The 27,540-nt window shown below is 41.4% G+C and overlaps 1 protein-coding gene across 3 annotated transcripts in view; it reads right to left on the bottom strand.

The window, feature by feature from the left end:
- Positions 1-27,540, bottom strand: part of GRM7 (glutamate metabotropic receptor 7) — a 317,851-nt gene that overhangs the window by 96,147 nt on the left and 194,164 nt on the right. For all 3 annotated transcript variants that reach the window (XM_076346707.1, XM_076346708.1, XM_076346709.1), the window contains 3 exons: positions 22,825-22,965; positions 7,939-8,139; positions 1,627-1,766 (listed from right to left, as the gene is read on the bottom strand). In XM_076346707.1, the coding sequence (XP_076202822.1) occupies positions 1,627-1,766; positions 7,939-8,139; positions 22,825-22,965 (482 nt within the window). The remainder of the gene's footprint in view (positions 1-1,626; positions 1,767-7,938; positions 8,140-22,824; positions 22,966-27,540) is intronic.

The following is a 27,540-nucleotide window of genomic DNA, read 5'->3' as shown; positions in this document are numbered from 1 at the left end:
TTATGGAAACATTTAACACAACAACAGGAGTACAAATCAAGCTCCATTAATTTAAAGTTAAATTTTAATGAATCAGGATGTGTAGTTTATATAAAGAAGGATTTACTTAATAAAATATTAATATTTTTGCTAAAAGAACTGCAAATTGCAAGTTAATATAGTTTTCCTTAAATAGAACATCAAAAGTTGAAAACACACTGAAATAGCATACAGCATATCTAAATGAGCCAAAATTCAAGAAGAGCAAAATATTGTGGTCAGTCTCGAAGACTGGACCCTTGGTAATCCACGTGAATTACTTCATTTAACAAGAGACATGAAAACATTAAAATAAAAAGAGAGAGAGAGTCCTGCATTCAGTTACACTCCAAATGATGGTGGTGTGCTCTACCTAGGTAGCCCACAGCTTGCAGCCCAGCTGAAGCGCTGCATAGGTGGAATGGTAGCTCAGATCTCCCCACAATTAATGGGTCTCATCCCTCGAGTGCAGCAAGCGTTATGCCAGGTCCACGCACAGAGACCTGAGGCACAAGCCACAGTCGCTGTGACCACACGCTGCGTGCCAGGTATGCCCTGGCCACCTCTCGAGCGTGTGTCAGGACTGGACCATGCTCACACAGCCTTCCCTTTCACCCTGCACACTATTTTCAAAGGAAAGCCAGCAGCAGAGGCAGGGAAGGAGCCGTAACACAGCAAGGATGGACGACGCCAGGAGAGGGAGCTGGTATAACCTCATGTGGGGACTTTGACTGAGAGAGGAAAACCCTTTTGTAAGCAACTGGCATTTCACTTCAGGAATACCTTGATTTTATTCAGGCTCCATTGCTGAAGAGCAGTCAAACTGAACTGAAAACACTGTCTTTGTGCTTTAATAACGATCTACAAGGAGTCAAATAACTAAGGTTAAACCAGCACTATTTCTCCATGTATTTGAGGCTCAAGCAACTTGCAGAAAGTCAAGCAGGAAGCCTGAACCCAGATCTCCAGAGACCTGTCACAGCCCATCCTTGTACAGATGAAGTTGACAAAAAAGTCTCCAGCTTTCTCAGCCACCAGTTGTGGTTTTTTCATCTGGGAAACATCAAATTAACTTGGGGGTCTTTGATCACCTGCTCTTAAGTGCTTGTTTTTCTTTAGGCGTCATTACAAAAAGGCCATCTCATTCATATGGATTTCTTTGCTATGTGCTTAAAAGTAACACCGGAAAAGTGAGTCACTCAAAAAACACTTAGTTTCAGCTTTCCTGAAACTAGAAAAACTGAAGAATATAACTAGAAAAACTGAAGAGCATCTGCAAATGAAAGCCCATAGGTTTCAAACTAAAATACGTTACTGCTTCATTTTCCAAGTTGGCAACTAGGGACTTCAGACACACAAAAGTAATAAAATTTGCATGATCACCTAATGTCTCTATTAGTCTGAGGAGCTTTGGTACTCAGGGTACAGAGAAAAGGTTGCAGGACAGAGTGAAAGAAGATAACATAAAAAAAAAAAGCATTATGTAGCTGCGAAGAAATAGTAAAGATCCCTATTAATTTTTGCAGGATGAAAAAAAAAACCAAAAACCAAAACATTTAGTGACTGTACCTGACAAAAAAGTGCAAGTAAAGAATAAAATAGACTCACGTTGAGCTGGAGGTCATCTGTCCACTGGCCGATGAGGCGGTAGCCTGGGGTGCTGGTGTTGGTGGTGTGGTACTGGAAGATGTCGTAGCGCCCCGGCGCATCGCCATTTTTGTTGAACATCACTGGAGTGCCAGCACTGCCTGAGGGAAGAAAACAAGACAAAATCCAACCAAACAACCAACAAGAGCCAAATCTTTACAGTATCTATTTTATTTAGTCACGGTTGAGAGCTTTTGGTCTGGCAATGCATTTCAGGCAAAGGTCATCTATCACCCCAGCCATCTAAAACGGATGCTTCAGGACACAGTGGCATCATCCGAGACCTCTTCCAGAGATTAATTATCACTGCCCAAACCTACTGACTAAAAATAAAACAAAGCAAAACTAGATCAGCCTTACTTCACTCTAGCTTTGCACAAAGCAAGAAATATCAGAAAGGCTTTTCTTCCTGCCCTCCAGCCTCCCTCCCATGTCTCTTTCCTCAGGGAGTTCTTTAGTGAAAAACACTCCTGTGAATGGAGCTTCTAAATGATTCCCCCCCCCCCCAAAAAAAATGTTCCATCTGCTTCTGAGAGATACTGCTGTCAGAAGTCAGCCCAGGTCTAGTGAATCTTGACTAGCATCCAGAAATAGCTTCCTCCTCCACAATATGTTCTTATTCCTGTAATCAGCATGCAGTTGGGATGGAAAAGAACAGACTAAGCTATAGGAAGACTGTTCCTTGTGTACTCCCTTATTTAGGTTCTATGACACTGACACAGGCTGAAAAGTATCTCAGTCAGGAACAGTTCAGGATCAGGATCCTGAGTTAACTTTATTTGCCATATACTAAGCTGACTAACGCGGGTAAAGAAGTGCAGGGCAAGCAACAAGGCAAAGATACCCCCACAACCCTTCCTTTGCGCCTGCTGCTGAGCAAAGCCAGCTGGCAGCCTGGAGGTGCACCAATAGCTGAGCGATGGGACAGACGATTCCTGATCCTCGGGCAAGTTCTTACTGGAACATCTGCATTTTAATTACCATGTCATTAGACGTGAACCCTTTCTCAGATAAGAATTCAAAGCAGCATTGCATTTCCTCAGATATCTAGGTGAAAACTTCAAGGGTGACATTTATTTCAAGACATATTAAAACAGGTTTCAGTAGGGTAGAGTAATATTGTGTCAAGATTGAAGATTATGACAATACTCCAGCTTATCTATATTCAAAGCTTCCTCCTCCTGCGTAACTTTTTTTTCCCTAAAGCAATGAAAAATCTCTACTGTTGTAGCACTGAACTTTAAGATTATAGTTTCTTCATGATGCCCATTCTTCATTGAATTCCAGCGAGTGAAAAAAAGATTTGAAGGAGTGAATTAACATAGTTTCCATTCTAGCCCTGGTAAATTGTTTCCTGTCTATCCTACAGCCCTCCGAGATCAGATAGAGATTCAGTACAAAGGCTGGTACAGAAAATCTTCCACTGAAATCTCCCCTCATTGCTTACTTATGAGCACTAGGCAGATATTTAATTGTCATTACAGATTAATGTAGCCAGAATACATTTACAGTGAAAACACTTGAAGTGAATAAGAAGAAATGGCTGTAATTCCTACGCTCCTTCAGAAAGTTAGCACAAATGGTAAATGGGATTTAGCTAATCATGACTTTTAGAAGGCTGTATATTTTGCTCGGTTTTATCAGAGCTGACAAAAAAGTACAATTCAAAGGGTAGGAGCTCAAGTGAGGCTCCCAAAATGCAACATAAACATTTGTGGATTCTCCACATCCTGACAAAACTCCAGCACAGACATGAAGAAGTGTCCATGTCTGCATGTCAAGAGGCAGGCTGAGCAGACACCATCATCACGGCCATGCCAAAGTCAACAGTGCTGTGGCAAACTCTGCTGCCTCAAAGTCTTCTGTAGGCTGAGGGGAATCAGCCAAGAGCATATCTACGGTCACCTTCATGGGCCATTGGGAATGTTGCCCAGAACCCTGCTGGCTAAGCCACGGCCACCCCACTGCAGTGCATGGGGTAAAGCCAAGCCTCTCCATCCCCTGGCTGGGCACCCAGAGCAAGTTACCTGCAGACGGTGCTGGCCCAAGCGGTGGGCAGTGGACAACAGGGTCAATAAGCAGAAGGCCAAGGTGAAGGATAGGTGCTGTTATGGACCTAAGAGGTCCTAAAGTGAGACTGTATCAGGAACTATCACTCAAAAATGTTTGTGTTTTACAGAAGCAAGAAAACTTTTTGTAGGTTACTGCTAATTGTTGCTTTGCGTAGCTGCATGCAGACAGCTTTTTAACACTGACATTTAAAATAATCCTTAAGATCAGTGGATGCTCTTGGATGCTACAGGGCTGCAGACTCCACAGCAACACTGCACGATACAGCATTGTCTGCTGGGTCACCTCCAGAGGCCCCTAAAGGCACAGTCCCTTGGGACATCGACCTCGTGTGTGGATACGGATACTTGATAGTCAGCTGTAAACACCTGTTGCTATTTTCAGGTACATCACCGTTTATGCATTAAAACTATACAGAAAAAAAGCTGTGAAAAGTCTGGGATCTGTAGGGAAGACGAACATCTATAGAAACACAAAGAACTGACATCCCAGGTCATATGTCAAGCAGAAGCATCCCGTTTCCTGACTTTGGAGTTGGAGTAATTGGACTCCCGGCCAAGGACCTGCTTAGTAAGTGCAAGCCTTCTTTAACCTTTGTGTGGGCTCTGGTGCATGCTTTGGGTGCTCTTTTTGTACAATCTGTCTGTAGGGACCTGTCAGTCCTGTTTTAAATTGCTACAGCATTTCAGTCTCCACTTGCAATTCAAGTTCCTTTGTGCACTTATGAAAATAATAAAAAGTAATGTATGAAAACCTCATTACAGAGAAGAAACAGTATTTTCAAAAATGATCCTATTTGTTATTTGACTTCTTGATCTTCTAATTACTAAAACATACAGATTTTAGTTATTTTTTGATAATTTAGGATTTTTTTTCCTTCTATTAAGATTTGCAAGAATTTTGCTCAGCCCCAGCAAGCACTTCAGAAACTGATATTAGTCTCTAGACTGCAGTTTCTTGCTCATTCAAAGGCTATGACAATTTAATTCATCTTCAGTTCCCAACAAATAAGCTGCCTTCTCACTACACAGACACAGAGTACGTGACACCGTCTCACCTGCAGGATGCACTCAAAAAAGACAGGATCTGACTGAATTTGTAGGATTTTGATCTCTTAATCACCACAAGATGAGGAATGAATTAACAGCAGAAGGACAGGGTGCTAGACAGGTGTAACTAGCTAAGGTGTTTATTATTCAGCTCATGTTTACTGCAGTTTGAGGACCTGAAGGGCTGATAGGAACAGAATCTTTAGCTTTTTCACTGGCAAAAATACAACCACTTTGCACTTTGAGATTTTCAGAATCTCACTGCATGAACACTTGGGGTTTTAAGTTTTCCATATTTTGAGCCTTTGTGTTCTCAAGGTAGTGTGACGATACCAAAAGTCATACTGAGCTCCTAGTACAAATCCAGTCTCTCTTCATTGAAGTGTTGCTTGAGCTCTTTCTGCATGAATGTCATTACCTTTGCAAGGAAGAAAAGACTCCAAAAGCAGGTACAGACAGGATGATTTTAACTGCACGGTGACAAGATGATCTATTACATGCAAAGAAGATCTCAAGCTTATGGGCTCAGGATGCTTGAAAATGGGCTACAGTTTTTCCTCTCTGGCACACAGTTTGGACAAAGCACTCCCACTGCTCTACTTTGTTTTTACTACAAATTTAGGTAGGAAACTGGGAGAACAGGATTTTAAGCATAGACTAAATATTGTTTTCCAAGTCCTAACCTTCATGAGATGGACTTGCATGGCCGCACCGGTGACTCAGGGAAGGGCAGGTTAAGATCAAGGCTAAAACCAAGACAGCTGACAAGCCCAGCAGCGCACTCCTCTGTCCCTGCCCTCCCAGCCGTGACATGATGGCTGAGGAACACATAGGCACCAGCACCCATGTCCCAGGGGCTCCCAGGCTTTGTCAACAAGAATACACCACCCAAACCAGCCAAAGCCTCTCTCATTGCTTCTTCCATTCCCTCACCCCTCTGCATTTTTCAGGCTGGCCTCCTCCATTTGGTGAGTTATACAATGGGTTGCTTATCCTGCGCCACTGGGAAGACTGAACCAATCCACAGCAGTTCTGGGAATTTACTTTTATATAATACCGAGAAGAAACTGACTTCAGAGCATCTTTCCATAGCTCGAGGAACGAGCCCCAGGAGGGTCGCAGCTGAACATGGAGCCTGGGCACACCAACACATGCGCAGTTATGCACTATGAATACTATAAGAAAGAGCTAAACTCTGCCCCTGGATAATGAACCTTAAAAGGAATTGGTTCTTTTCCCACGGAAAATGCCTACACCCAGATAGCTTTAAACCTTTTTAATTTCTCTTGGCTATCTCAGTTTTGCCACCATTCTCCTTCCCATGCTAAAAAGCAAACCACTACTTCAGTCCCTGTGCTGGACATGAGTTCTATGTATATAAGGAAAGAAAAACACCATATGGCCATGTAAATCAATCACAAATGGAGGGGAAAAAGGTCATCTTTTAAAAGCCTGACCAAGGAAATACAAATAAGGAAACCAAAGTTGGTGCAAACCAATTCTTGGAGCTGGACAGTAGGCAACACTAGCTGGACACCAGGCAACACTAGCTGGACACCCAATTTCTCATAAGTTATTTCTCAGCTCTATTAAAATTATTAGATGACCGTTCACCTTCTTTATATACAAGAACTGTCAGGAGATCATAGATGACCATGTATGAGCTGCTTTCTAGGACTAAAATGGCCCAAGTGCAATACTGTACATGAATGCTGTACTACTTCTACAGGAGCTTTGTCCTTTGTAATTAACCTTCCAAAATGAGGAAGGTAGAACTCTCCAGACCCCCTCAGATCATTCATCTCAAAATTTGCTCTTGGCTGTAGTTAACACCACTTACTTCAAGGAAAGAAATTAAAATTTCCTCATACTCACCTTGCTGTTTATAAGATGATTTATATAGGAAGGAAAAATATCCTTGGCACAAGTGACCACGTTTGACCATGAAATACCGTCTGTGTTCCTACCTTTAAATCTCTCAGGTCCTATTGGCTATGTGTGGGTTTTGTTAAGTTTATTAATAAAAATGTTTATTAGTAGATTGCAGCAGGGAACGCCTCCCTGGGCTGCCCAACGAGAACGTGAAGCTTACGCAAACCCCTCTTCCCAGGCAGCGACAGCCCTGGCTGCCTTGCACATTTCAAAAGGATCTTTTTTCAGTACTTCCCTACATTTGTTCTAAATATGGATTTGGAGGTCTAACTTTTGGCTCCTGGTTAAATCTCAGATCTCTCTCTTATACACAGCTAGGGCAAGAGCAGTAAGACCTTCTGGTAAGTACATTAGCAAGGTTTATGAAGGGGAAATAACATTAGGTTGCTGTAATGTTACCTGCTGTAAGCGATCTGCTCTGGTGCCTTCTGGGCTGGCTGCAGGTGAATGTTTGTTAATGAAACTAATAAAATTAGAGTAAAACATATAGAGGCAAGGAAATTTTGCTGATATTCATACACTGCAATGAAGAGAAAAATACATGAAAGCCCGTTGTACTGTATGAAATGGAGGGCTAGTATTACAACCGTCACTGCCACGCTTGGGAAGCGTAGGTGGATAAATGATAAGCAGACAAAGAGAAAATTCTCCAACCCACATTCTCAGGATGTTCCGTCTCCTCTGAAGTCCCACTAGAGGAATGAAGATTGGAGTAGCTACTCTGTCTAAACCACTTAGTTCTGGCTCTGCAAGTGGACCTGGCCCTTTAGCTGTCCTCTCCCTTCTCTTGAGTGTGCAGCTAAGCTGGGTTCAAGGTACCAGAATTTCCATCCAGTTAGTTTTTGCCAAGTACAGGAAACAGTATAAATAAAGAAGAAAAATGATGCGTTATGCTAACAAACTTCTGGGGTTTCAACAGGCATATTTAGTCAGAGACAAGCTCAGGCTTTTATCCAGCTATTTCTCCCACAGGAAATCAGTCTTCTGGAAGGTATCCTAAAATAGCAGCAGCGATTTCTGTCTTTGGACAGTAGTAGCCTGTTTGCCTTGGCTAAAAAAAGGCAAGTTAATAAATAACATGCTCATCTGCCACAAACTCTAGAGAAACAATAATTAAAAAAAAAAAAAAGGTCTTGTTCTGCATTGAATGAAAAAAATTCGAAATTAAATGGAAAAAAGCCACAGGAGTAAATATGCTACTGAAGAAGCAGTCTCAGCTCACCGTTGAAGTTAACGCTGCGTATGTACTTGAGCAGCTTTTTGCCTCCCGCGTGCTCCATCTCGGGGCAGACCCCCGGGTAGTCGGCACAGAGGTCCTTGTTCATGTGGTGGAGCGCGTGTGCCATGGCGTACACAGCATCGATCACGAACTGGACCTTCCCCTCCTGCTCATAGTGGGAGTCTTTGCCAATTCTCTCCTGTCCTGCACATCAAAAACAAACACACACACACACACAGAAGGACAGTAAGGAGCAGTATTTTCCTGAGATCAAATACAAATGAATCCTCTCAGAGCACATTTAAAAAACTGCACGTTTTAGTCAATACAATAAAATATTTTGAGTTATGGTTTTACTAACTAAACCAAAACAAACCTTCTTTCTTGATAGTAGAATCATCAACACTTCTTGCACGTTATTCTACCATAATCCAGAGAAACAAATTTACCATAATCACAAACTTGAAACTCTGATCTACAGGGACCATGCTAGAGAGAGAAAACACCAGACTCCATATGCTCCCAAACTATGTCTTTGAAAGAAGAAAGCATTTAAAATAAAGCACAGCTGGTATTTTAAAGTCTGATGGTTTCTTCTGTTGCAAATCCCAGTCTCTAACTGAAAGACAGAGCCAGGTTGAGGGAAGAAAGAATCACTTCAGATGCAACCGAAGGGGCACTCCAGAGAATTGAGCGAACATGCCTGCTATTAACACCACCTCGGGAAGCTCAGTATGTTTGCATTAACTACGCACCCCCCTTTTCTCCAACCTGCAGAGACTGAAATGTCCTTCAGAATCTACTGATTGCCTTTAAAATATTTTAGCAGGCGAGAACTTAAGGAATCCAAACACTTAATGTCATCCTAACTGCAATGGGGGGAAAGCAGTGTTTTGAAAGTCATTCCTTGATCGCTGCAGCGCCCAGCGTGTTAGAAACTACAAACCCTCTGCCTCAGAGATCCTCTCATCCAACAGACCAAGGCATAAAAAGTCTGAGAGAAGGGAGGCACTCTGCAGATGGAAAATTGGAACACAGAAATTAAACCACAAAGAGCCAAAAGAACTCAATAGCAGTGACAAAGAAGGTGAATCTAAATATTTTATGTGGCAGGTTCGTGCCTTAACTATTCCCTCCCTCTCAGACTTGAGATGAATATGTAACCTGGCAACGTGACTGTAAAACCAGGCAATAAGGTGGCCTTCTTGCTTTTATGGTTGTGTGAACCGGTAACTGGGTGCCTCTGCAATTAAGCAGCAAACCAAACAGTACTTTCAGAGCTTAAAGCAAGGCACAACAGGTTAAGAATCAGGAATCTTTGGTTTATTTTTTTTTTTCTGAAATTGTCCACTAACTTGTTGTTTCACCTTGGCCAAGTAACACCTGCATGATTCAATCTGTCCAGCTGCAAAATGTGTGATTATACTTACCTATCTCAGAAGGGTTTCATGAAACGTAATTACTGCTTGTGAAGTGTTCTGAGCTGCATTAATGAAAGCAGCAGAAGTGCAATCTATTATTTTCCAAGGGTGGCAACACCACATCCCACTTGTTCCACCTGCAGCATCACACTTCTTTCTAACCTCACATCGGTCTTGATCACCTTTCTGCAGTACCTGCAGGTCTGGGTACTGCCAGGAGCTCCAAGAAACCAGCCCTCAGAGTCATCTCTTGTAAATATTTGAGAGACCTCCAACCAAAGTAAATGCTTGGTTGGAGGATACAAGCAGGGAAAATTCCATTGTTAACATCCTTAATTAGAAATAGGGATGAGTGAATTTAAATTAGCTGGTTGATACCAATAAGGAAAGGAAGTCAAGTTGTTAATGACTGTGAGAACTAATGATTTTTAAGAGAGGCAAGAAGCCCGTTCTCCTGTTGCTGCTCAGCTAACATGTTTGTATCTCTCCCTCCTGCACTAATGAACGGCAGCTTTACCGGCACCAGACCCTGTTGTCCAGAGCCAGCCCGAGCCTCCTCCCTCCACGGCAGCACTGGGCTTGCAGAAAGCCGTCATCAGGGAGCAGCCCTGGTCTCCTCCAGCCTGACTTCCCTTGGGGCACTGTCTATCAAGCTGAATCATTTTCTAGCCAGCCTATGAGCAAAGTTTTTCAAGTTTTTTTTCGGCTCGTAAAAGAAAGGCACAGTGGAGCTGCAGTCCCCTCCCGCAAGTCACACTTGGCAAAGTGATCCAGACAGTTTGCAATCAATTCTGCTCATACGTCTCACCCCTTCTCCTACCCTCAAGGTGGCTTCATCTAGAAAGTTCACACAGTTCTGGTGCTGGCAGCTCTTTCTAGAAATACACATACATCATGCTCTCTCTCTCAATAAATGTATATATTACATACAAATATTTAAATATTAAATGTATCTTTAAAGTATAAATATTAAATATTTTATAATAAATATATTTCTATAAATATAGGATTTATTTCTAAATATAGATAAAATATATACACACTTTTGCATACATAAGCAGTGTATATATATATATACACACTGTATACAGTCCAACAATATGGCTCCCAATCCAACAGTGAGGGTGTAGTTAACACCCAATGACTTCAATTAACTTGTTACCAGTCAACAAGGTTTAAGACAAGAAAAACTTTCTATGATTTCTGCACTATAGCAGCATATTTTCTATATTTGATTCATTGAAAGATTAGACACCCAGAAGAGGAACTGACCTACATCACCAAATACCCGTCAGTCCCAAACAATCCTTTTTCTTCGAGTGGAGAGGTGGTGGACCAGAATTATGAATAAGGACAGAGAGATCACCACCTTCTTACAGAAGTTCTACAAGCACAAAGAATGTCTAAATATGTCCACAAGTGATTTGCTTGAAGATAAGCAAAGATATAATCCCCTATATGAGCATATTTAATTATCTACACTTTTTCCCCCCTCTTTTGTTTCTCTCCCTAATTACCAAACTGTACCATTGACATCTGATCCACTCAACCTATGAATTATATTTGGCTATCTACGAAAGCCCCTCGATTTTAAATCTCAGCTACACTGGAAGCACTGAAATCCTGCAAATAATTCAGCAGGGTAAGAGAGCTTCCAGACTGTGAAGATCCACGTACTGTCCTTTTCATTATTTCACTCCCCTCTCATTGATTACAGACCTTATTACATTTCCAGGCCCTGACAAGGAAAATGCTTTTAAGTGGTTTCAGCTCAGCTACATAACCAAATTAGCAATGCAACAGAAATGCATGCCAAGGGATGCGAATCTGGGATTGAAATGCTGCACACAAACAATATTGATTAGGCATATTAAATTCCAGAAGCACGGCTGGCCAAATGCACAGCAGAAAGAAAATCTTTAGCAGCGAAGATATCTGTGAAAGGAACCTGAGCAAAATCCACTTAAAAAAACCAAAAGCAATGTTAACAGTGTCCAAGTATGAAAATAATAAAGATTTGAAAAACTTAATGGAATTTCCAGTGACAAGAATGCTTTTCTCTATGGAAAACAGCTATTTAGTTGAGTATTAAACATCGAGAATTTGTTTACAGTAAAGTCAAGGCATGGAGTCAAATGTAACTTCCCACCCAGAAAACATGCATGAATTTATACAATTAGAGCAAGAGTGTGCTATCCTTCATATAAACATAGCTTGAGTTACCTTTTAAAGAGACTACTGCAATTAGAAGTTTAGCCCAAATTTGAACTAGCAAAGAATCTGCAAAGCAATTGCCATATTTTACATATGTCAAATAGTCTTCAGACTTCAACACTAAAAATAAAATAAAAAATATCCAAATTCATGGGCCTGACTGAACAGAGCGTGGGCCTGACTGAAGAGAGCATTCCCTCTAGTTTACATCAAACTACCGTCGGAAGTAACCTAGTAAGCAGCAAATCAGGCCCAAAGTCCATTTTCAGACAGGGGTAAACCTAAGTGATGGGCACAATTTTAATTCCAACTTCAACATTAGTGTGGCAAATATTTTCCCTCTTCGGTTTAGCTGAAGAAGCTAAGCAGAAAGTTCTACCATGTGCTTCAGGAGTAGCTCCTGTATATATGGGTGTATACAAATTCAATTATTAATTATTCCTGGAAGAGAAAGAAACCCACAGACGTCATTAGCTTCTTACAGATAAAAGCAGCAATACCGGTGCTGTGTGCACCTCCTGGCAAAGGGGCAGTCTTCAGCCCCCAGCTCAGCCATGTTAGGACATCGTGGGGGTCTCAGGGGAGCGAAGCTTGGTGCAAAAGAACCAACAGGTGAACTCAGGTGTTGGGTGCAGCAAGAAACCATGCAACCCTCCATGCTGTCAGAAGACACCAAAAAGCACAGAAGGTAAACATAAACCCCATTTGCACTGTGATGTGCAAATCTTCTGCTCTTCTCACACGCCCCTGTTCTTTAAAGGTTGCTTTTTTTTTTTTTAACTTGGTGATCTTCAGGAGCCATGTGCTAACATGATTTTCTTCAGCAATGAAGTAGCTGACACCTGAGACACATGCACACAAAGTGATTTCAAGAGAATGCACTTTTGTACCATGGATTTGAAATGGAGTACCTTGGGATGTCAGGAGAAGGATGAAACACAAAGGCAATTTATTGACATGAGCATTTTTTGCTTCCAAAAGATCTATTAGAAGGTGATGACAAATAATTTAACCTCACTTCCTACTAGACTCTCAAGTGCCCATCATCATGATTCCTAAGAGACTGAGCAGCTAGGTCTCTTGCTTCAGGCAAATCTTCACAAGAGAAAAATACTACAACAAAGAGAGGGAAAAAAGCCCCAAACCCAGAGCAGTGAGAATACAGAGAAAGAAGTCCTCTTGTACAGTCTCCTTCAGATGACATAGAAATGAAATGCAAGTTTAAGAGCTCCTGGTCACACTTTTTGCATCTCCTTAAAGGCGATGCTTAGCACCTCCTTGTATGGAAAAGGAGCTGACAACATCGGTTTTCACATTATATTTTCTCAACATCTCTCCTTCAGTTGATTTTTCTGGACTCGTCGTTGATCATCACATAATGTAGGGGAGATGTTATGATGTATAAATAGTGTTGCAAGGACAATTTTTATGGCATATAATTCAGACAGACAGACATCAAAATCTCACTTCATTGGTGCTTACATTAGATGAATTCAGACATTGGTTCAGTTCCTTTGAAAATGTGTTTAATCCTTCAGAAACTTACATAATAGTACTGCTGAGAACCCGTTGATAGTCATCATTAACAAGAGATTTAATTTAAAGATTGCAGAATGCTCACAGTATCAAACAAGCAGCTATTATTTGTACAAGTTAGAATTCAGCAGCTGGTTAAGTGCTGACAGAAAAATATATACTCTTCATCCATCTCCAGCATATTTAGCATCATTAGAAACCTGATGCCTGTGAGCAGAGAGACATCCATGATGCAACAGCTACAATTATTAGTCTATAACTGTAAGTGCCCATATATGCTATTTCATAACGACACTGAAGCTTCCTCCAGCTACACACAGTGCAGAGAGCTCAGCCTGTGCAGCTGCAACGGCTGTACTCATGGCGCTCCAGAAACATGCACAATAGCACAAATGGATCCATCTTTAACAGACAAGTACATACGTCCAGGGCTCTCCAAAATAAGATCAGAGCTATTACTCCTTGGATATTCACTCATGGTATAGACTACTGTACACACAGGAGGTGTAAAGTCTGAAGGCTTCTCCAAATAAACTCTTTACTTGAAAGTAGCTGAGTACTAGAGCTTGAGAAAAACCAACAATATGCTAGAGTAAATATTGTAATTTGAACAAGCAGAGTATGACAATCAGGCCTCCTTGCAATATAATCCATGTATTGTCATTTTACAAAGAAATACAAGATCCAATAATACAGCTATGTTGTTACAGCCATCTATCCAGCCCATCCTAATTCAGAAGATCTCATTATAGACAAAAGCCTCTATCTCAAGGCCATCAATCCAATCCCCACGGATTTTCTTGGGGAAAGCAGATGAACTTTCAAGTCCCTACTGCTAACCACACAAAAACATCCGTCTGTGCTAGGGTAAAACTTCAGCCTAAACAGCATCTCCTTCAGGCTACAGCGAGCTGGCAGAGTCAGGGCAGCAGCACAGCCCAGGAAGGGCAGAGCACCCACCTCCCTAATTTCTAATGGCTAAAGAAACCTCTCCCTAATCTTCTCTGCAACTTTCAGCGTCAGCATAGCTCTGCAGCCTCCTGCAACTCTGATGAGAGATAACTTCATTTTGCACAACAAATTTGGAAATCAGACCAATTGTTCTATGTCAGTAACAAGCAGAAAAGCCTTTTTTAAATAGAAATGCTTTTTTTCTTAAGTTGGTATACGCTTGACCCAGTCAGACATCTGCCACAATACATATACAGAGACAGAGACACAGCTGTGCTGAGTGACTCTAGTAACACCACCAAAACCCACAGAAAGCAGATGTAGTCAGCTTTAACTATGCCTAATCAGCTAATACTCTCTGATCAAACCTTGGAAACCAGGCTCTCACAATGCCTTACAACGTATTCCTCATCTAGGAGAGCAAAAAAATTTCCTGTACTGTAACTGGTCTTCACTCATAAGTATTAAAGTAAAAACCAAAAGGAGCATAGTGCAGCAGAAAGTCCTACTGAAAATTTGTTATTCCAATACCAGAAATAACAATATTACATAGTAAGGATCATAATAATAATAATAATTCAGCAGTTTACAGAAAGCCTTGATGCAATGAGTTTTGTGATGCCACATCCACTTCCATCTGTCAGGCAATGATTTTTTTTTTTTTTCTCAATTACGCTGATTCAACCCACCATAACATTTTCTGTTTTCAGGTGTGTATGTGTATCTAAGGGAATGGATTTTAGATTAGAAAACTGACCTAATTTTCTTACCTGAGATGTTTTCTGTGCATTCAACATTCCTATTAAAACACATGTAATAGGTCTCATTTGTATTCCAGTGTTGAAGTACTACAGTCAAAAAAAAAAAAAAAAAAAAAAGGTGGCACCAGGCTAGCCGACACTGATGTAAATCACGGACACTTTACAGCTTTATATTGCTAACACGCAAATGAAGAAAGCTTCCTGTAGCAATAATTGCCAGTGAAGCCAGTGATCAAACAAATGTATAGAAGAAGCACTTTTTAAAGACTAGAAGGCCTAAACTGGAGCTATCTTTATATTTGAACTCTTGGGTGAAAATGCAGTTTGCAAATAGAAGAATATGTACATAAATAGCAAGAAGACAGTCATTGAATCACGAGGCTTTGTTGGCAAATCACCTTGGCAATCTAGAAATATAAGCGATTCTAAGAAATGTACTTCTGAAAGATAATAGAGTTTAGAAATCCATAAAACTAGTTTACCTTAAGAATAAACTCTTCAAGGTTGGTTTAATGTTGGTTGAACCAACCATTGCAGGGTTCTTTTAAGCATTTCAGGTATATATATTTTGAAGTACTATGACACTAAATGAGATTAACTTTCTGAAATGAAAGCATAGAGTTCATTAAGCTACAATGCATACTTGGACAATTTGATATTATATGGAAAATATTTTGTTTAGAAAGAGTTGCACGTAGCCACTCAACTTGCAAGCTAGTGCATAACATGGCTCGTTTGCTCCTAAACTTGTGCACATCCCGTTTTTCAGAAAAAAAAAAGTCGACCTTTCTTTCTCATGGGTGTCAGCGTTGATATGTTTAGGCAGTTTGAAGATCATTGAAGCATTTACAAAATAAGATGCAATGCAATCTAGTAAGAGAACAGAGAACTGAAATCCTGGGTTTCAAATTTAAGTCCAACATTGGCTAACCATGCATCCTCACATAAGTCTTAGTGTCTCCGAGCTACGGCTATAGCTGTATTGGCCCAGAGAAGTTAGAGGAGTTGCAAAGATGAGCTGGACTTGGTAAAAAGCAGTTTATTGGAGAGCATATTGTTTCATTCATGAGATGCGTCTTGGATTTTTTTCCCCCCTTTGAACATTGCAATTTGAGAAGGAGCCTATAACCAAGATCACAGGCAACTTGAAAGACAATCACCATCAGAAAGGAAAGAAAAAGCAGAAGTTGTCAACAGAAACATGTTACAAAAATACAGATCAGCCACTCACTAGCAAGGAAACATTATGTAGGTGTCCTGAGAAAGAAGGGAGGAAGAGGCAGGCCATACTAGCAAAGCAGGAAAACAACTACCTAGACCACTTATTTACCTGCATCAGAGCACAGGATGTAATTGAGAAGATAAATTTCCCATCCTGGTCTGCCCTTTAACCTTATTTGTAGCTTGCAGGGCAAGCAAAAGAAGATAAATTTTAGTCTTTACCCTTTCTGCACTGAAATATTATATACTTTCACACACATGCATTAACACACATTTCGTACCTCAGAGCCTGGAGGAGAAAATGCACAGAGCAATCTCTGTAACAAGAGCTAACCAAAAGCTTTTTTGTTCCTGCCTATGTCATCAATCTCACACCACAAAATCCTGGGCGAAAATCCACCCTGAGTCACAGGCATGTAAATCCTGCTGTGTCCAGTGGCAGCTGACAAAGGGTATCCGAGCCCAGTATTTGACCTAAAGCAAATTATTTTACAATTTGTGTACAGAATTAATGACAGCCAGCCTTATGTTAAGTATTTCTGTATGTCAGCACCTTTGACTAACCACTGCTTAGGACTAGACTACAGTTTAGGACTAGTGACTAGGCAGGACTTCTTATAGATGACAAGAGTGGGCATTAACAAAAGGACTTGGTCGGGTAGAGAGATCTAATATCATTGGCCAAGATTTGGGGAAAAAAAAACCCAAACAAAAAAAAACCTGCTTTTTTTTTTTTTTAAACTTGTTCTGTAAAAAAAAAAAAGGAAAAATAGTAAGAGGGATAGCAACAAAGCCTGGACCTCCACAGTCTTAGCTGCTCAATCACAGAGCTTACAAGTCAGTCAACTTGTCTTTGTGTTATACACGGAGATAACAAGGTTCCCCCACCTTCATGAAGCACAGCTGCAGAAAAAATTCATCTTGATGCACAAGAAATTGACGGCTAACTAAACAGACCTGACCGCGCCACTCAGCCCCCGTGTAGCTTTGGAAAGGCATTTCAAGGTAACGCTCATGTTGAGCACACCTGCACAAGAGAGCAGGTTTTTCAAGCTGCAGATTCTTGGACAAAAGAAAAATGTACTGTGGATGGTTTGGACCCTCCTAAACCTGCTTCTTCTGAGGAATTCTTGATATTTGCTGTAGGACAGATGCAGTGATATCCACAAGCCTTATCACAAATAGGAAGAGGGTGCTGAGAAGAGCCGGGAGCAGCAGACGGTGCAGCCCTGCTGCTGCTGCCTGCGAACACCGGGCAGCTTTCTGATGGAGCTTCGGTTTCGCCCTTACATCGTTTGTATAAACCTGCCATCCCGAACCTTGAGCAGTGCTGGAGATGGAGCACCTTCTGCACTCACAGCCCTCAACACCAGCAGTGGGAATCAGTCTAAATTTAGCCCCTCTTCCTGACATGATTTATATGGCACTGTGAACAGTTAAGGTCTTCTGACACCCTCAAGTCCAATAGATGTTCATCTTAATGAATACCGTAAAGCTGTTCTCATAAAAAGTGAATCACGCACACCATGGCTCCTGGCATTTGTTTAAAAAAATGCTTTAGATATTGGCCATCTGCTATTAAGTTGCTTGAAACATCTCAGACAATTTATTTTTTCCTGAGATGAAGAATTTTGATAGCATTTTGAAAATTATTTTTCTTTCCATAGTAAATTGCACTTTGCTAATCTATTAATGCACTAGATCACTTTTTGTAGTCAAATTATAAATAATATACTGATATCCTCAGGCTCTGCTATTCGCTACATCTTCTGTTTCTCATTTTTTTTTTTCCCCTAACATATGGCTTCATAGTACAAGCCATCTTGACTGCTGGTGAAAAAAAAAAGCCAGGATATAGCTATTAGCTTCTTTATCCCCCCGCCCCCCAAAGAAATCCCAGCTACCGGTATCATTTTAAACCAAACCACAGATAATTAAATGGTGTACGAAAATTATCCGGGCTGTCTTCCCTCCCTTTCCATGGTCATGAAACAGTGCAGTGCCACATTTGGGGTGACATGCCAAATCCTGGGTATCCAGACTTGGGCTTCCAGCATTTTGGATACACGATACATTTCTCCGAACCACCATTTGTTTTGAGACAACCCAGACCGAGCGTAGCTCTCAGCACTCTGTATTGCATCTTCCCCTTCAAAGGGTAAATCCCCTCATACAAAAAGCAGCTACAGGAAATTCTGAAGGTGTGGCACACACGGCACAGCTTTATTATCCTAGATGTTTATATTTTACAACTATTCCTTTGCTACTTTAACCTTCTCCAGATTTCTCCTGGAAATCTGACCTTTTCTCCCCTCCCTGAGCAACAGTTGTAACCAAAGCACACCGAGATGCAAGGCAGGACGTTCACCAATCTGGTATCAAGTCTCTGATGCACATCAGAGCACGAGGTATTCTCCCCCCAGCTTTAGAAGCAAGTATGTGTATATATACACATACTCAAATTACTGACTTTTTTTATTATTTTTACCAAAGACACTTCTGTCCTTCACTGACTTTTAATCCTACCTCATAACATTTCCAGATGAGATAAACTCAGTCCTTAGAATAGCCTTTCCTGATTGATGCTTCTTACATTTTAAAAGGGATTTGGCCTCTCTGAGCCACCAAATCTTCGCCCAGTAAAATCCTGCTGATGGGGCAAGCCCCCTCACAGCATCATCCCTCCACCATGCCCCCTCCTCTTCCTCCAGCCTTCCATAGGGACCTGACAAAGGCCACGGCTCAGAGATGCCCCAGGACGGGAGGGTTTAGGAGTTCACTCGACACGGCACGTGAATTTGCTCACAACAACGCTGCACGAGATGCTCCTCAGTGCGCTATGCACAGAGAGGATTCAGGGGAGTCCTGACACTACTCCTGCCTGCTCCCCTCTAAAGCCTCCACACCACCCAGGAAGGTGAATCTGGGTCCCTTTGAGGCATTTTTCTCTTGTTGCAATTTAAATTCTAAGCACAACAGTCCCTCTTTTACAAACCCTTTCGCTAAGTTTCTGTTACTTCAGCTTGCAGGGAGCTTTCTCCCAGCATTTTCTTTAGAGCAAGTCATTGCCTGAGCCATCATCTGGGCTGTACCTTCAGACTGATTACACTTGCAGATAATTAGAAAAGCTCTCCGAGTAATCTACATTCTGATAAATGACATCCAAGGTGACATCACCCTTATATCACTTCATTAAGTCTCCTTGAGTGTAAGGCTATCTGAATTAAAAGCTATGTTTAATAAGTGAAAACAGTCAAGTGTTGCAATTTCCCTTTCAGGCAGTGTTACACGCCAAGGAGGCAGGTCATTAAAAACGCAGGCGCTCTTGGTATAGCGAATGCCTCTGTGTATTCAAAGTACTTGCATTTCTCTTTGGCGTACACCTCTTTCTGCCACAGGTGAGTGCAGGAGCTTCTGATGGAGCAGGAAATATTCCATACCCACAGGTGGAGATGTTACTGTTGGAACCGGGAGCACCCACGGGGCGACCAGGCTGATGCTTGCTGTTAGCAGAGCAACCTGCAGGCGCACTGCGGCTGTCTGCACGGAGGTGGTACAGTGCAATACCATTAAAGATTCAGCACCGTATATGGGATCTCAGTAATCACTCTGAAACTTATGAACAACCCGGTTCATGACATACATACACAAAAACCTTGTTTTATCATCTGTTAATTCTAACTCCCTAAATCTCACGGCACTGGCAATATTAGTACAATGTGGTTTTGTACAGGAAAACATCTTCAGCTGAGCTCACAACCAAAGCCCAGACCCCATCTCTGCACGTAACGTGATGTGGCCAGAGCATTCGGCATGGCTCCCTTTGCAGAATCACAGCCATGAACTACAGTACTACTCTCTTCTACAACGACAGTTGTTTTCTTCTGTTAATCCTTTCCTATTTTTACAGGAAATTTTTACCATAATGCATGGTACTGCAAACTACTTTTTTTAAAAAAATATTCCTACATTAATCTGACATGGTCTGTTACGACTGAAGTGAATCTCTCTAATATTCTTAAGTGTAAGCAGCAAGAAGTAAAACAATGAACTGTCTAAACCCAATGCTCATTACTGTCACGCTGTTTCAGTGATTACATTAGATTCCCCATACAGTTTCATGAAGTGTCCTCAAAAGCAAACCGCAGCATCCCTCAAGCGTAGAGGCAGCAACTCCAGGGCCTGGGCAAGCACAGAAGGCAGCACCTGAATGAAGTTACACCACTCTTGCACAAGGAACCAATCCCTCTCTCCTCTGGGGAAAAGCAAGGCGCTCGGCTGTTTCTGCCGTATGGCTACATACCGCTTTGAAGTGGCCTGCATCCCAGCAGAAGTTATCTGCACAACAACATAGGTGTCCTTGGCAGCAGTACAACTTAGCAGCACTGGATCATGCCCTGAACCGTGCCAAAATAAGTCAATCGCTAGAAACAGCATTATTAATTACAGTAATGTCTTGTGTTTAATCTTATCTAGAAATAAGGTGGGGTGGGCTAAATGTATTTTCATTTTCTCATTCTGTAGCTTAACCATCCCAATCAGGGAAAATTTTTCATGCTTAACTAAATATAAATGACATTAATGTAGAAGTTCTGCATATAGAAACGTTTCAGAAAGTTGTGATATGAAAAGGTAAGTTGCCCAGAGGGTGCCACCTTGGAGAAGTTTTTCTTCTCGATCGCAGTCTGTGGCCACGAGCACTGAGCTGCTCCCTGCTACGTGAAGCATCTCGATTGGGAGCATGAGCCTCCCACACCTCATGCTGGTGCTCAGGAGCACTATTGCTGTCAGAAACCGACGGCCTGTAGCCTAGTACCTCGCTGCATTACAAATTACCAATCAAATTTTAAAATAATGATGATCATTCATAATATTATTACATCAGTGGGACATTAAGACTCTCATACTAGCAATATAATTCAAAGCTAATGCTTTTTCTGATGCACAATTTACTTCAGTTTGTAGAAGAAGGAAGGAAGATGTCGGGGCACGTCATTTGGTACAATATCGAGCTATAATGTGGTATTTCAGTTCGATAGGGTAAGTTAGCCATCGAAAATAAATGTTTCTGCTGAATCTATGCCGAGGGAAGGCAGAACACCATTTTTACGTTCACATCAGAAAGCACAGGCTGTGAGCAATTGTAATAAAGTAATGGCATAAACAATAAGGGTGATGAGACACTTTTAGAAATTATCCTAAAGATCTTTTAGCAATTTTTAGTTAAATTCCAGCCTTTGGGGGACATTCCAAATGCCAAATTTAACAGCAGTGTATTCCCAGCAGTAACTGCACTGTTTCTACGCACAACACTCCTACTCCTATCCATGGATTGAAACCAAAAGCAGATGATATGAAATACGGAAAGTTTTCATCAATTTTCAATCAAAGTAAAACATAACCTCCTATGAGCTAATTCCCTTTGATCAAAATTCAAGGCAATTATTCAACATAACACATTTAAACTGCTGCTGTGAAAAATTAAGAGGAGAGGGAAGGAAAGGCAAAGGGAGGCGAGGGCAAGGTGGACATCAGACAGCGTTGTTAGCTTTACCGGCTGTATCACAGGAGATACGTTCTGGCTGAGGCTGATCCACTGCATTTTAAGCCCCGAGCAAATGCCCCAACCCCACACTACAGACGTTCACACCGCAAACACAGGCTCACTAGGGACCCGGCAGTTTGAGGGCAGACTCCCTACATTTTTGAGTTTTAGAAATATTTTTTCTAGACAGGTACCCTCAATCTAATACCTTAATTCATCAGAAGATCGTTAAACTGGCAATGCTCCTACTGTCCCTATGGATCATCTGGTAGCACTTGGTCAGGCCCACGTCTGAATGACTCCAAGAACACACGACTCACCCATGTTTTCCTTTCAAAATAAAATCTTCAAGATTAATGAACTGTATCACCCCGCGTTATGACGGTGGTTCTGCTGAGAAGTGCATAACTCAGCTAAAAGTGAAATTACCCCCACCGCTACCTGGGCATCTCTGTAACTAAAAATAATTCCTTGAACCATGTGATCAGAAACAGGAATTCTTGGAAAATATGATATTTCAAATGGTGGGCAGTACCTCATAAAAGGAAGAGAGGAGCGAATCGGTCAGCCACCAGGAAATAGCAGAGGTCAAACAAGACGCTACTAAAGCTCAGGAACCTCAGTCAAACTCAGTGTGTTTTCTGTCTTACTGACTTGAGGCTGCAAAAATTTATTTAACCCCAATTTCTGAAATAACATTCGTGAGAACAAAAATCTGATCCACAATTTTGCGCTACCTAAAATGAAAACATTTCATTCTGTGCTAATACTTTCCTACAGGTGCATTTCCCTCAAAAGTTAAATTCAAATGCACACGGTTACTGTACGACCGTGGGCAGATGGTGCTTTGACATAGTAGGTGGCCAGTTTGTGATTTGCAGACGGGTGACAAGGCACAGGTTGTGGAAATATTCTCCATCTAAAACAAACTCACAAGAGACCCCCAAGCCACCCTGCACTCAAACAAAAATACTTCTGGGTCCCAGGGAAAATATTGATTTTCCTCCTGGATGGACAGCCAGAAAAAGGAAGAAATAGAAGAACGTATTTTTTGACTCTTTCCATCTACTTCTCTTGTCCTGCAAGGCTGATGCTGCTGTTCCATTTTCTCTACAACCTACAAAAATTCAATTTATTTTTTTCAATCTGTCCCCAGCCAAGCGTCCTTACATCAGCTGTGCAGTCATTCCACCGCAGCCCACATCCAGCAGCACGAGGAAGGTGAAGTGACTGAAGTTACCTGTGCATTTACGGTCCGTGTCCTCCTTCTTTGACCCACTGATGGTTAACTTGCAGTTGAAGTTCTCCTCCCAGTACTCTGCAAACCACACGTTCCTTCTGTTGTTCTCCAGGGTGCGGGAGGTAAAATAGGCATCGAACCCTGGAGAAGGAGACAGGTAGAAAGCTGAAGTCTAGCTCACACCACACGGGAGGTACTGCAGCCTGAAAAACAAATACTCTGTTTATATCTTCTTCAATATCCAGCACACGTTCACATCTCTATCCACGCAAGGTGACCGTGGAAAGAAACGAAGTCCGTTGCATGTTTTATCTAATCAGCTGCATCTTGCAAGTGAATTACTCTGCTGCTAACTGCAAGGTATAAAGCTAGGTAAGATACATGTAAAACAGAGATTAATATAAGAAAAAAGGTATAAGCAAAAAGCACGGATTAGATATATACCAGTAAGGAATGAAAATAAGTTATATGGTGCAGCTGATATTAGGCTGAGCTCAATACGACTAAATTTTGTAATTAACCTCTCCAGACCTCCAGAGAAGGCACTTCCATCTGACTAAACTGGCCATTATCAGTGCACCTTATTGTTTTTGTAGCATGTATTTTTCCCTTAATTTCCTTTCACAAAGGTACAGATAAACTCAGAGAGCAAAACTTCTAAGAGGTAACTGTGAATCACCACGATTTACCAGACACTTGGATTAGACATCCTGAAGTCAGAGGGGGGGGAAGGTTTCCTTCCTTAGACCTGTGAGATTCAGTTTGTTACTGAAGCCACGTAGCCACAAACAGCTTGCAGCGCTGCAGGAGCAAAAATGACGTAATACAACTCCAGTATTAAAACAATGGGGAAAAAAAGGTAATTTTTTAACAGCTGAGTTGAAGTTCAGTAAAGATATCCGAAGCCCCGAGCCTTCTTTTTTTCAATGCACAGTCCTTTCTATTCACTGAAAGCAGCCACATAACAACTATTGAATAGTTGTGTAGCAGTGACTAGTTCATAGTTTTCCATGTCTCTCAACCATATTGTGTCTCTCTGTAGCACCTCACCAACTTGCCAGAAAAGAAACATATCTTGCTTTGGCCTTCTTTATTTTTCTGCAGAAACGTATATCACTGTATATATACGTGTGTGTACATACATATATGTGTATATACATATATACATATAGCAATTAAAGGTATATCTAAAGCCTTACAAATCAGGAGGGCAAATAAAAAGAACTTAAACTGTGCTACAAAATTATACAGTTTATTAAATTCTGATAACAAATTAGACCTGCCACAGCGTAGGGATTTTCTCTATCAAGTTTTCAAATTCTATAGTTTAAAACCGAGCCAAATATCCTTTGACAGCTGAGGCAATCTCTCTTCAAAGATCACGCTCATTTTAATGGATTTTTCTCACAATACAACACAGAACTCTGAAACAAATACTTACTTTCCCAATAAGCGATGGTAACTTTAGACCAAAAGGAACATCGCGTTACTAACGGCCCTGCGCACTACTGCTTCACTTTGCTGTATTTAAGCACTCTTCTCTCTGTTACTCTCTTTCAAAGTTGAGATAACTCCTTAGAGTCTAAGGAAACCTTTGTGCACACGAATTATTGCAAATCAATAGACAGATATCCTCAGCACTAGTACGATGGCAGAAATCCAGCCTTTGTTACTGCAGTGACCAAAGCTCCCACGAGAGCACGGTGTGACAACAGACTCGAGTCAGCACCCGTCCCAGCCGGGGTAAAGCTGCTCCCGACAGACACCGGTGCGTCCTCAGGAGCACGAGAGCAGGGACGAGCGGAGATCACCACCCTCCCACAACAACATTTTTATTTTATTACTATCCCAGGGTACTTTTGGTTTTGCTTGGCAAACAGAAGACTTGCATGAGGACAAATATATTAGTGCACGTCTACGCGCTCATACACAAAGTCTTTTGTCTTTTTTTCTTTCTGTAGCTGACAGAAGCTGTATTCTCTCATCTGTTCAGAAGGAAGAGTACATGGAGTGACACAGGCAAGTATTCGTGGCATCGAACATGGAAAAGCTTTATCACCTCCGCATCAGAGGTGCCACAAAACAGGCAATCGTTGTTCCCCGCCTTCAGCCAGGTTATAGACTCCTGGCAGCTGAAATCCCTGCTTAGTTTTACAGGCTTTCTCAAATCTGACAGTTCCTCTGAAGTAAGGGGGCTGTGCCCATTCTCTTCAGAGTTATATCAGTCTTATAACACGCATATTCGAATAGCAGGACGTTCATCACTGTTACTGGTGCCGAGCAGTTTTCCTAAGTCTTTCTAGTTATCTGTCTTTAGCCTGTAATGAGCAACATCAGAGCTTTTCCTTACGGAGACAGTGAAGATTCAGTATTTTTCATGTAACCTTCCAGAATTGCAATCCCAGTTCAAGTTCAGGTTACAAAAGAGTTTTTCCTTTTACTAAGAAGGTTGTTGAGGTATTCAAACTATGCAAATCTGAAACCTGGATAAAGCAGATCAATCGTAAAGAGGGCTTGAAAAATGCTGGTTGCACACTGAGAGGCTCAGAAGTAAATTACCTGGCATCCGAAAAGTGCAAGTCCATTGAAGATGCAAGTCTCAGAATATCTATTTTGTCCCTTTACTTGGCTTTACAGCCTGTACTAGCATTGCAAAGGAGGGTGGAAACACAGAAGCAGCAAGCTCTTATAGATGCTAAACCAGCTCTCTATATTGCATGATCACACGGTTCCTTTTGATTTTGCAGTTAGAAATGACAGTAAATACATATTCCATTGAAAGAGAGAAAAAGTTCCTTGCACCATAGCCAACAATTTCTCTCACTGAAATAGGTTTGACTCAGTCTGGCACTCCACACAATGAAATTGAGTCAGAGGAAAAACATATGGCATCGTTAAATTAGCATAGCAATCCATCCACTATGGGATAAAAATAGACAGCATGTAAACAGATGTTTTCAGATAAGAAAGAAGATTAGGAGCGGGGTCAGTCTGTCTCCTTGGATTAGCTTTGTGTACTATTGGCCCAACTATAATATATATTTTCCTAATTCTGAGTCTACTGTTCATGACTTGCATCCAAAGCCCACTGCTCATAAGACACAATGTACATCACCTCCAAAAAATCAAACTAAAAAAAAAATAAGTACCAGCATCTCCAGAAACAGCCTGAAAGCGAATTAAAATTTTACCTGCAGCCTCACTAGAAAATACGTGTAGGTCTGTGCTGGTTTTGGCTGGCGTGTTAAACCACGACAAGGCCTTTCCTGCAACAAATACACCAGGATGCTTCGGAATGATGACAAACCCTAAGCAACAAGCCGTACCAACTTAATGCCGTGCTGTCTAGTCGGAAGCCAGCACCTGAAGGACCGCAGTCAAATCATGGAAACCTGCAAGCAAACCACCAAGATGGGATAGGAGAAAACCTCAGTGGCGTATTTAAGTGCTACTGAATATTTGAGTCAACTCCATATACTCAGCATGGCTTGTCCAGCCTTCAGCGTGGTTTTTGCAGCTTGAAGTGAAAACTTTCCAGAATAAGACTGCACGAAGCTGTAGGAAAAGAGCCGAGCTGTGATGGCAGAGACCCCTGATCCCCTCCTGCTGTATTTATGCTAAGGCAGGGACTTAACCTGGGTTTCCCATGTTTTAGGGAAATCATTAATAAAACTCTCCTGCCACAGCTGTTCTGCTTAATTAACGACAAATTAGTGACTTATGAATGTTTCTGTGCACAGTCTCTAGGAAAGGACAGCACAGCGTCTGAACTTCTGAGCTGAAATTTCCTAAGGAAACTATTCATGTGGATGCGTCAGAAGAAAACTTAGAAGATACTCTTAGATTTTTTAGGTACATACAAGCTAAACCTGTTTTCCTGTAAACCCACGTGTATTAGTTTTACTCATAATTAAAAGAGCATTTCAAAGAGGATATTGAGTCATAAGATCTGCATTATATATATGGCTCAGAAAGAGAAACAGTATACCTTACCAATGTGCCAAACTAACTGACCTCTGGGAAAAGTGCTCTATAACTTAATAAGATAAAAATCAATAAGTCTTGATAAAACCGTAATAGAATTCCGTAAGAATTACTCTAAACCTTCACAGATTTAATAACAAATAATAACATTCTCATTGATTTTTTTAATGATCCCTCTGCATTCTCAAGAAGGAATATAGATCCCTATTAAAAAGTGTACATTTTTAATCATTCTTTTCTAATGATCAAGACAAGCAGGCAACTGACTGACTGACAGAGGGATGGAGTTAAGTAGCAGGCCAAATTTCTATTAATTCCTTACCGGGTGGAAATACTGTGCACCCACTGCCTGTTTCTAGCTGCATTGCAGATCACAGCACTACTGCTCCCACATAGCCAAAATCCTGGAGAAGACCTCCAGAAGGCATCGCCTTTGCGAATTGCCCTCCTTCCCTACATACTTAGGGCCAAGAAAAGTCCCCCATAGCCAGGACCGAGTAAGTGGAAAAAGAGTCCGACATTGCTCCACAGGAGCAAGGCCAGGAGCGTGCTCACAGGCACCGTTTTTTATCTGGTAGATATTCACAACTTTTACACAAAGTGGTGGCACACGGGCACAGCCGGAGTATGATACACCAGAGGAGCAAGCCTAGGCTGTTTCATATCGTCTGGCGGAAACCTGTGCACCTTCACTGAATTAATGGAGCTGTGCCAGTTGACAGTAGATGGGAT

This window comes from Aptenodytes patagonicus, chromosome 8 (genome assembly GCF_965638725.1).
Source record: "Aptenodytes patagonicus chromosome 8, bAptPat1.pri.cur, whole genome shotgun sequence".
In the NCBI taxonomy this organism is placed as follows: Eukaryota; Metazoa; Chordata; class Aves; order Sphenisciformes; family Spheniscidae; genus Aptenodytes; species Aptenodytes patagonicus.
The sequence above is the reverse complement of the archived record's forward strand: the minus strand, read 5'-3'. Positions and strand labels throughout refer to the sequence as shown.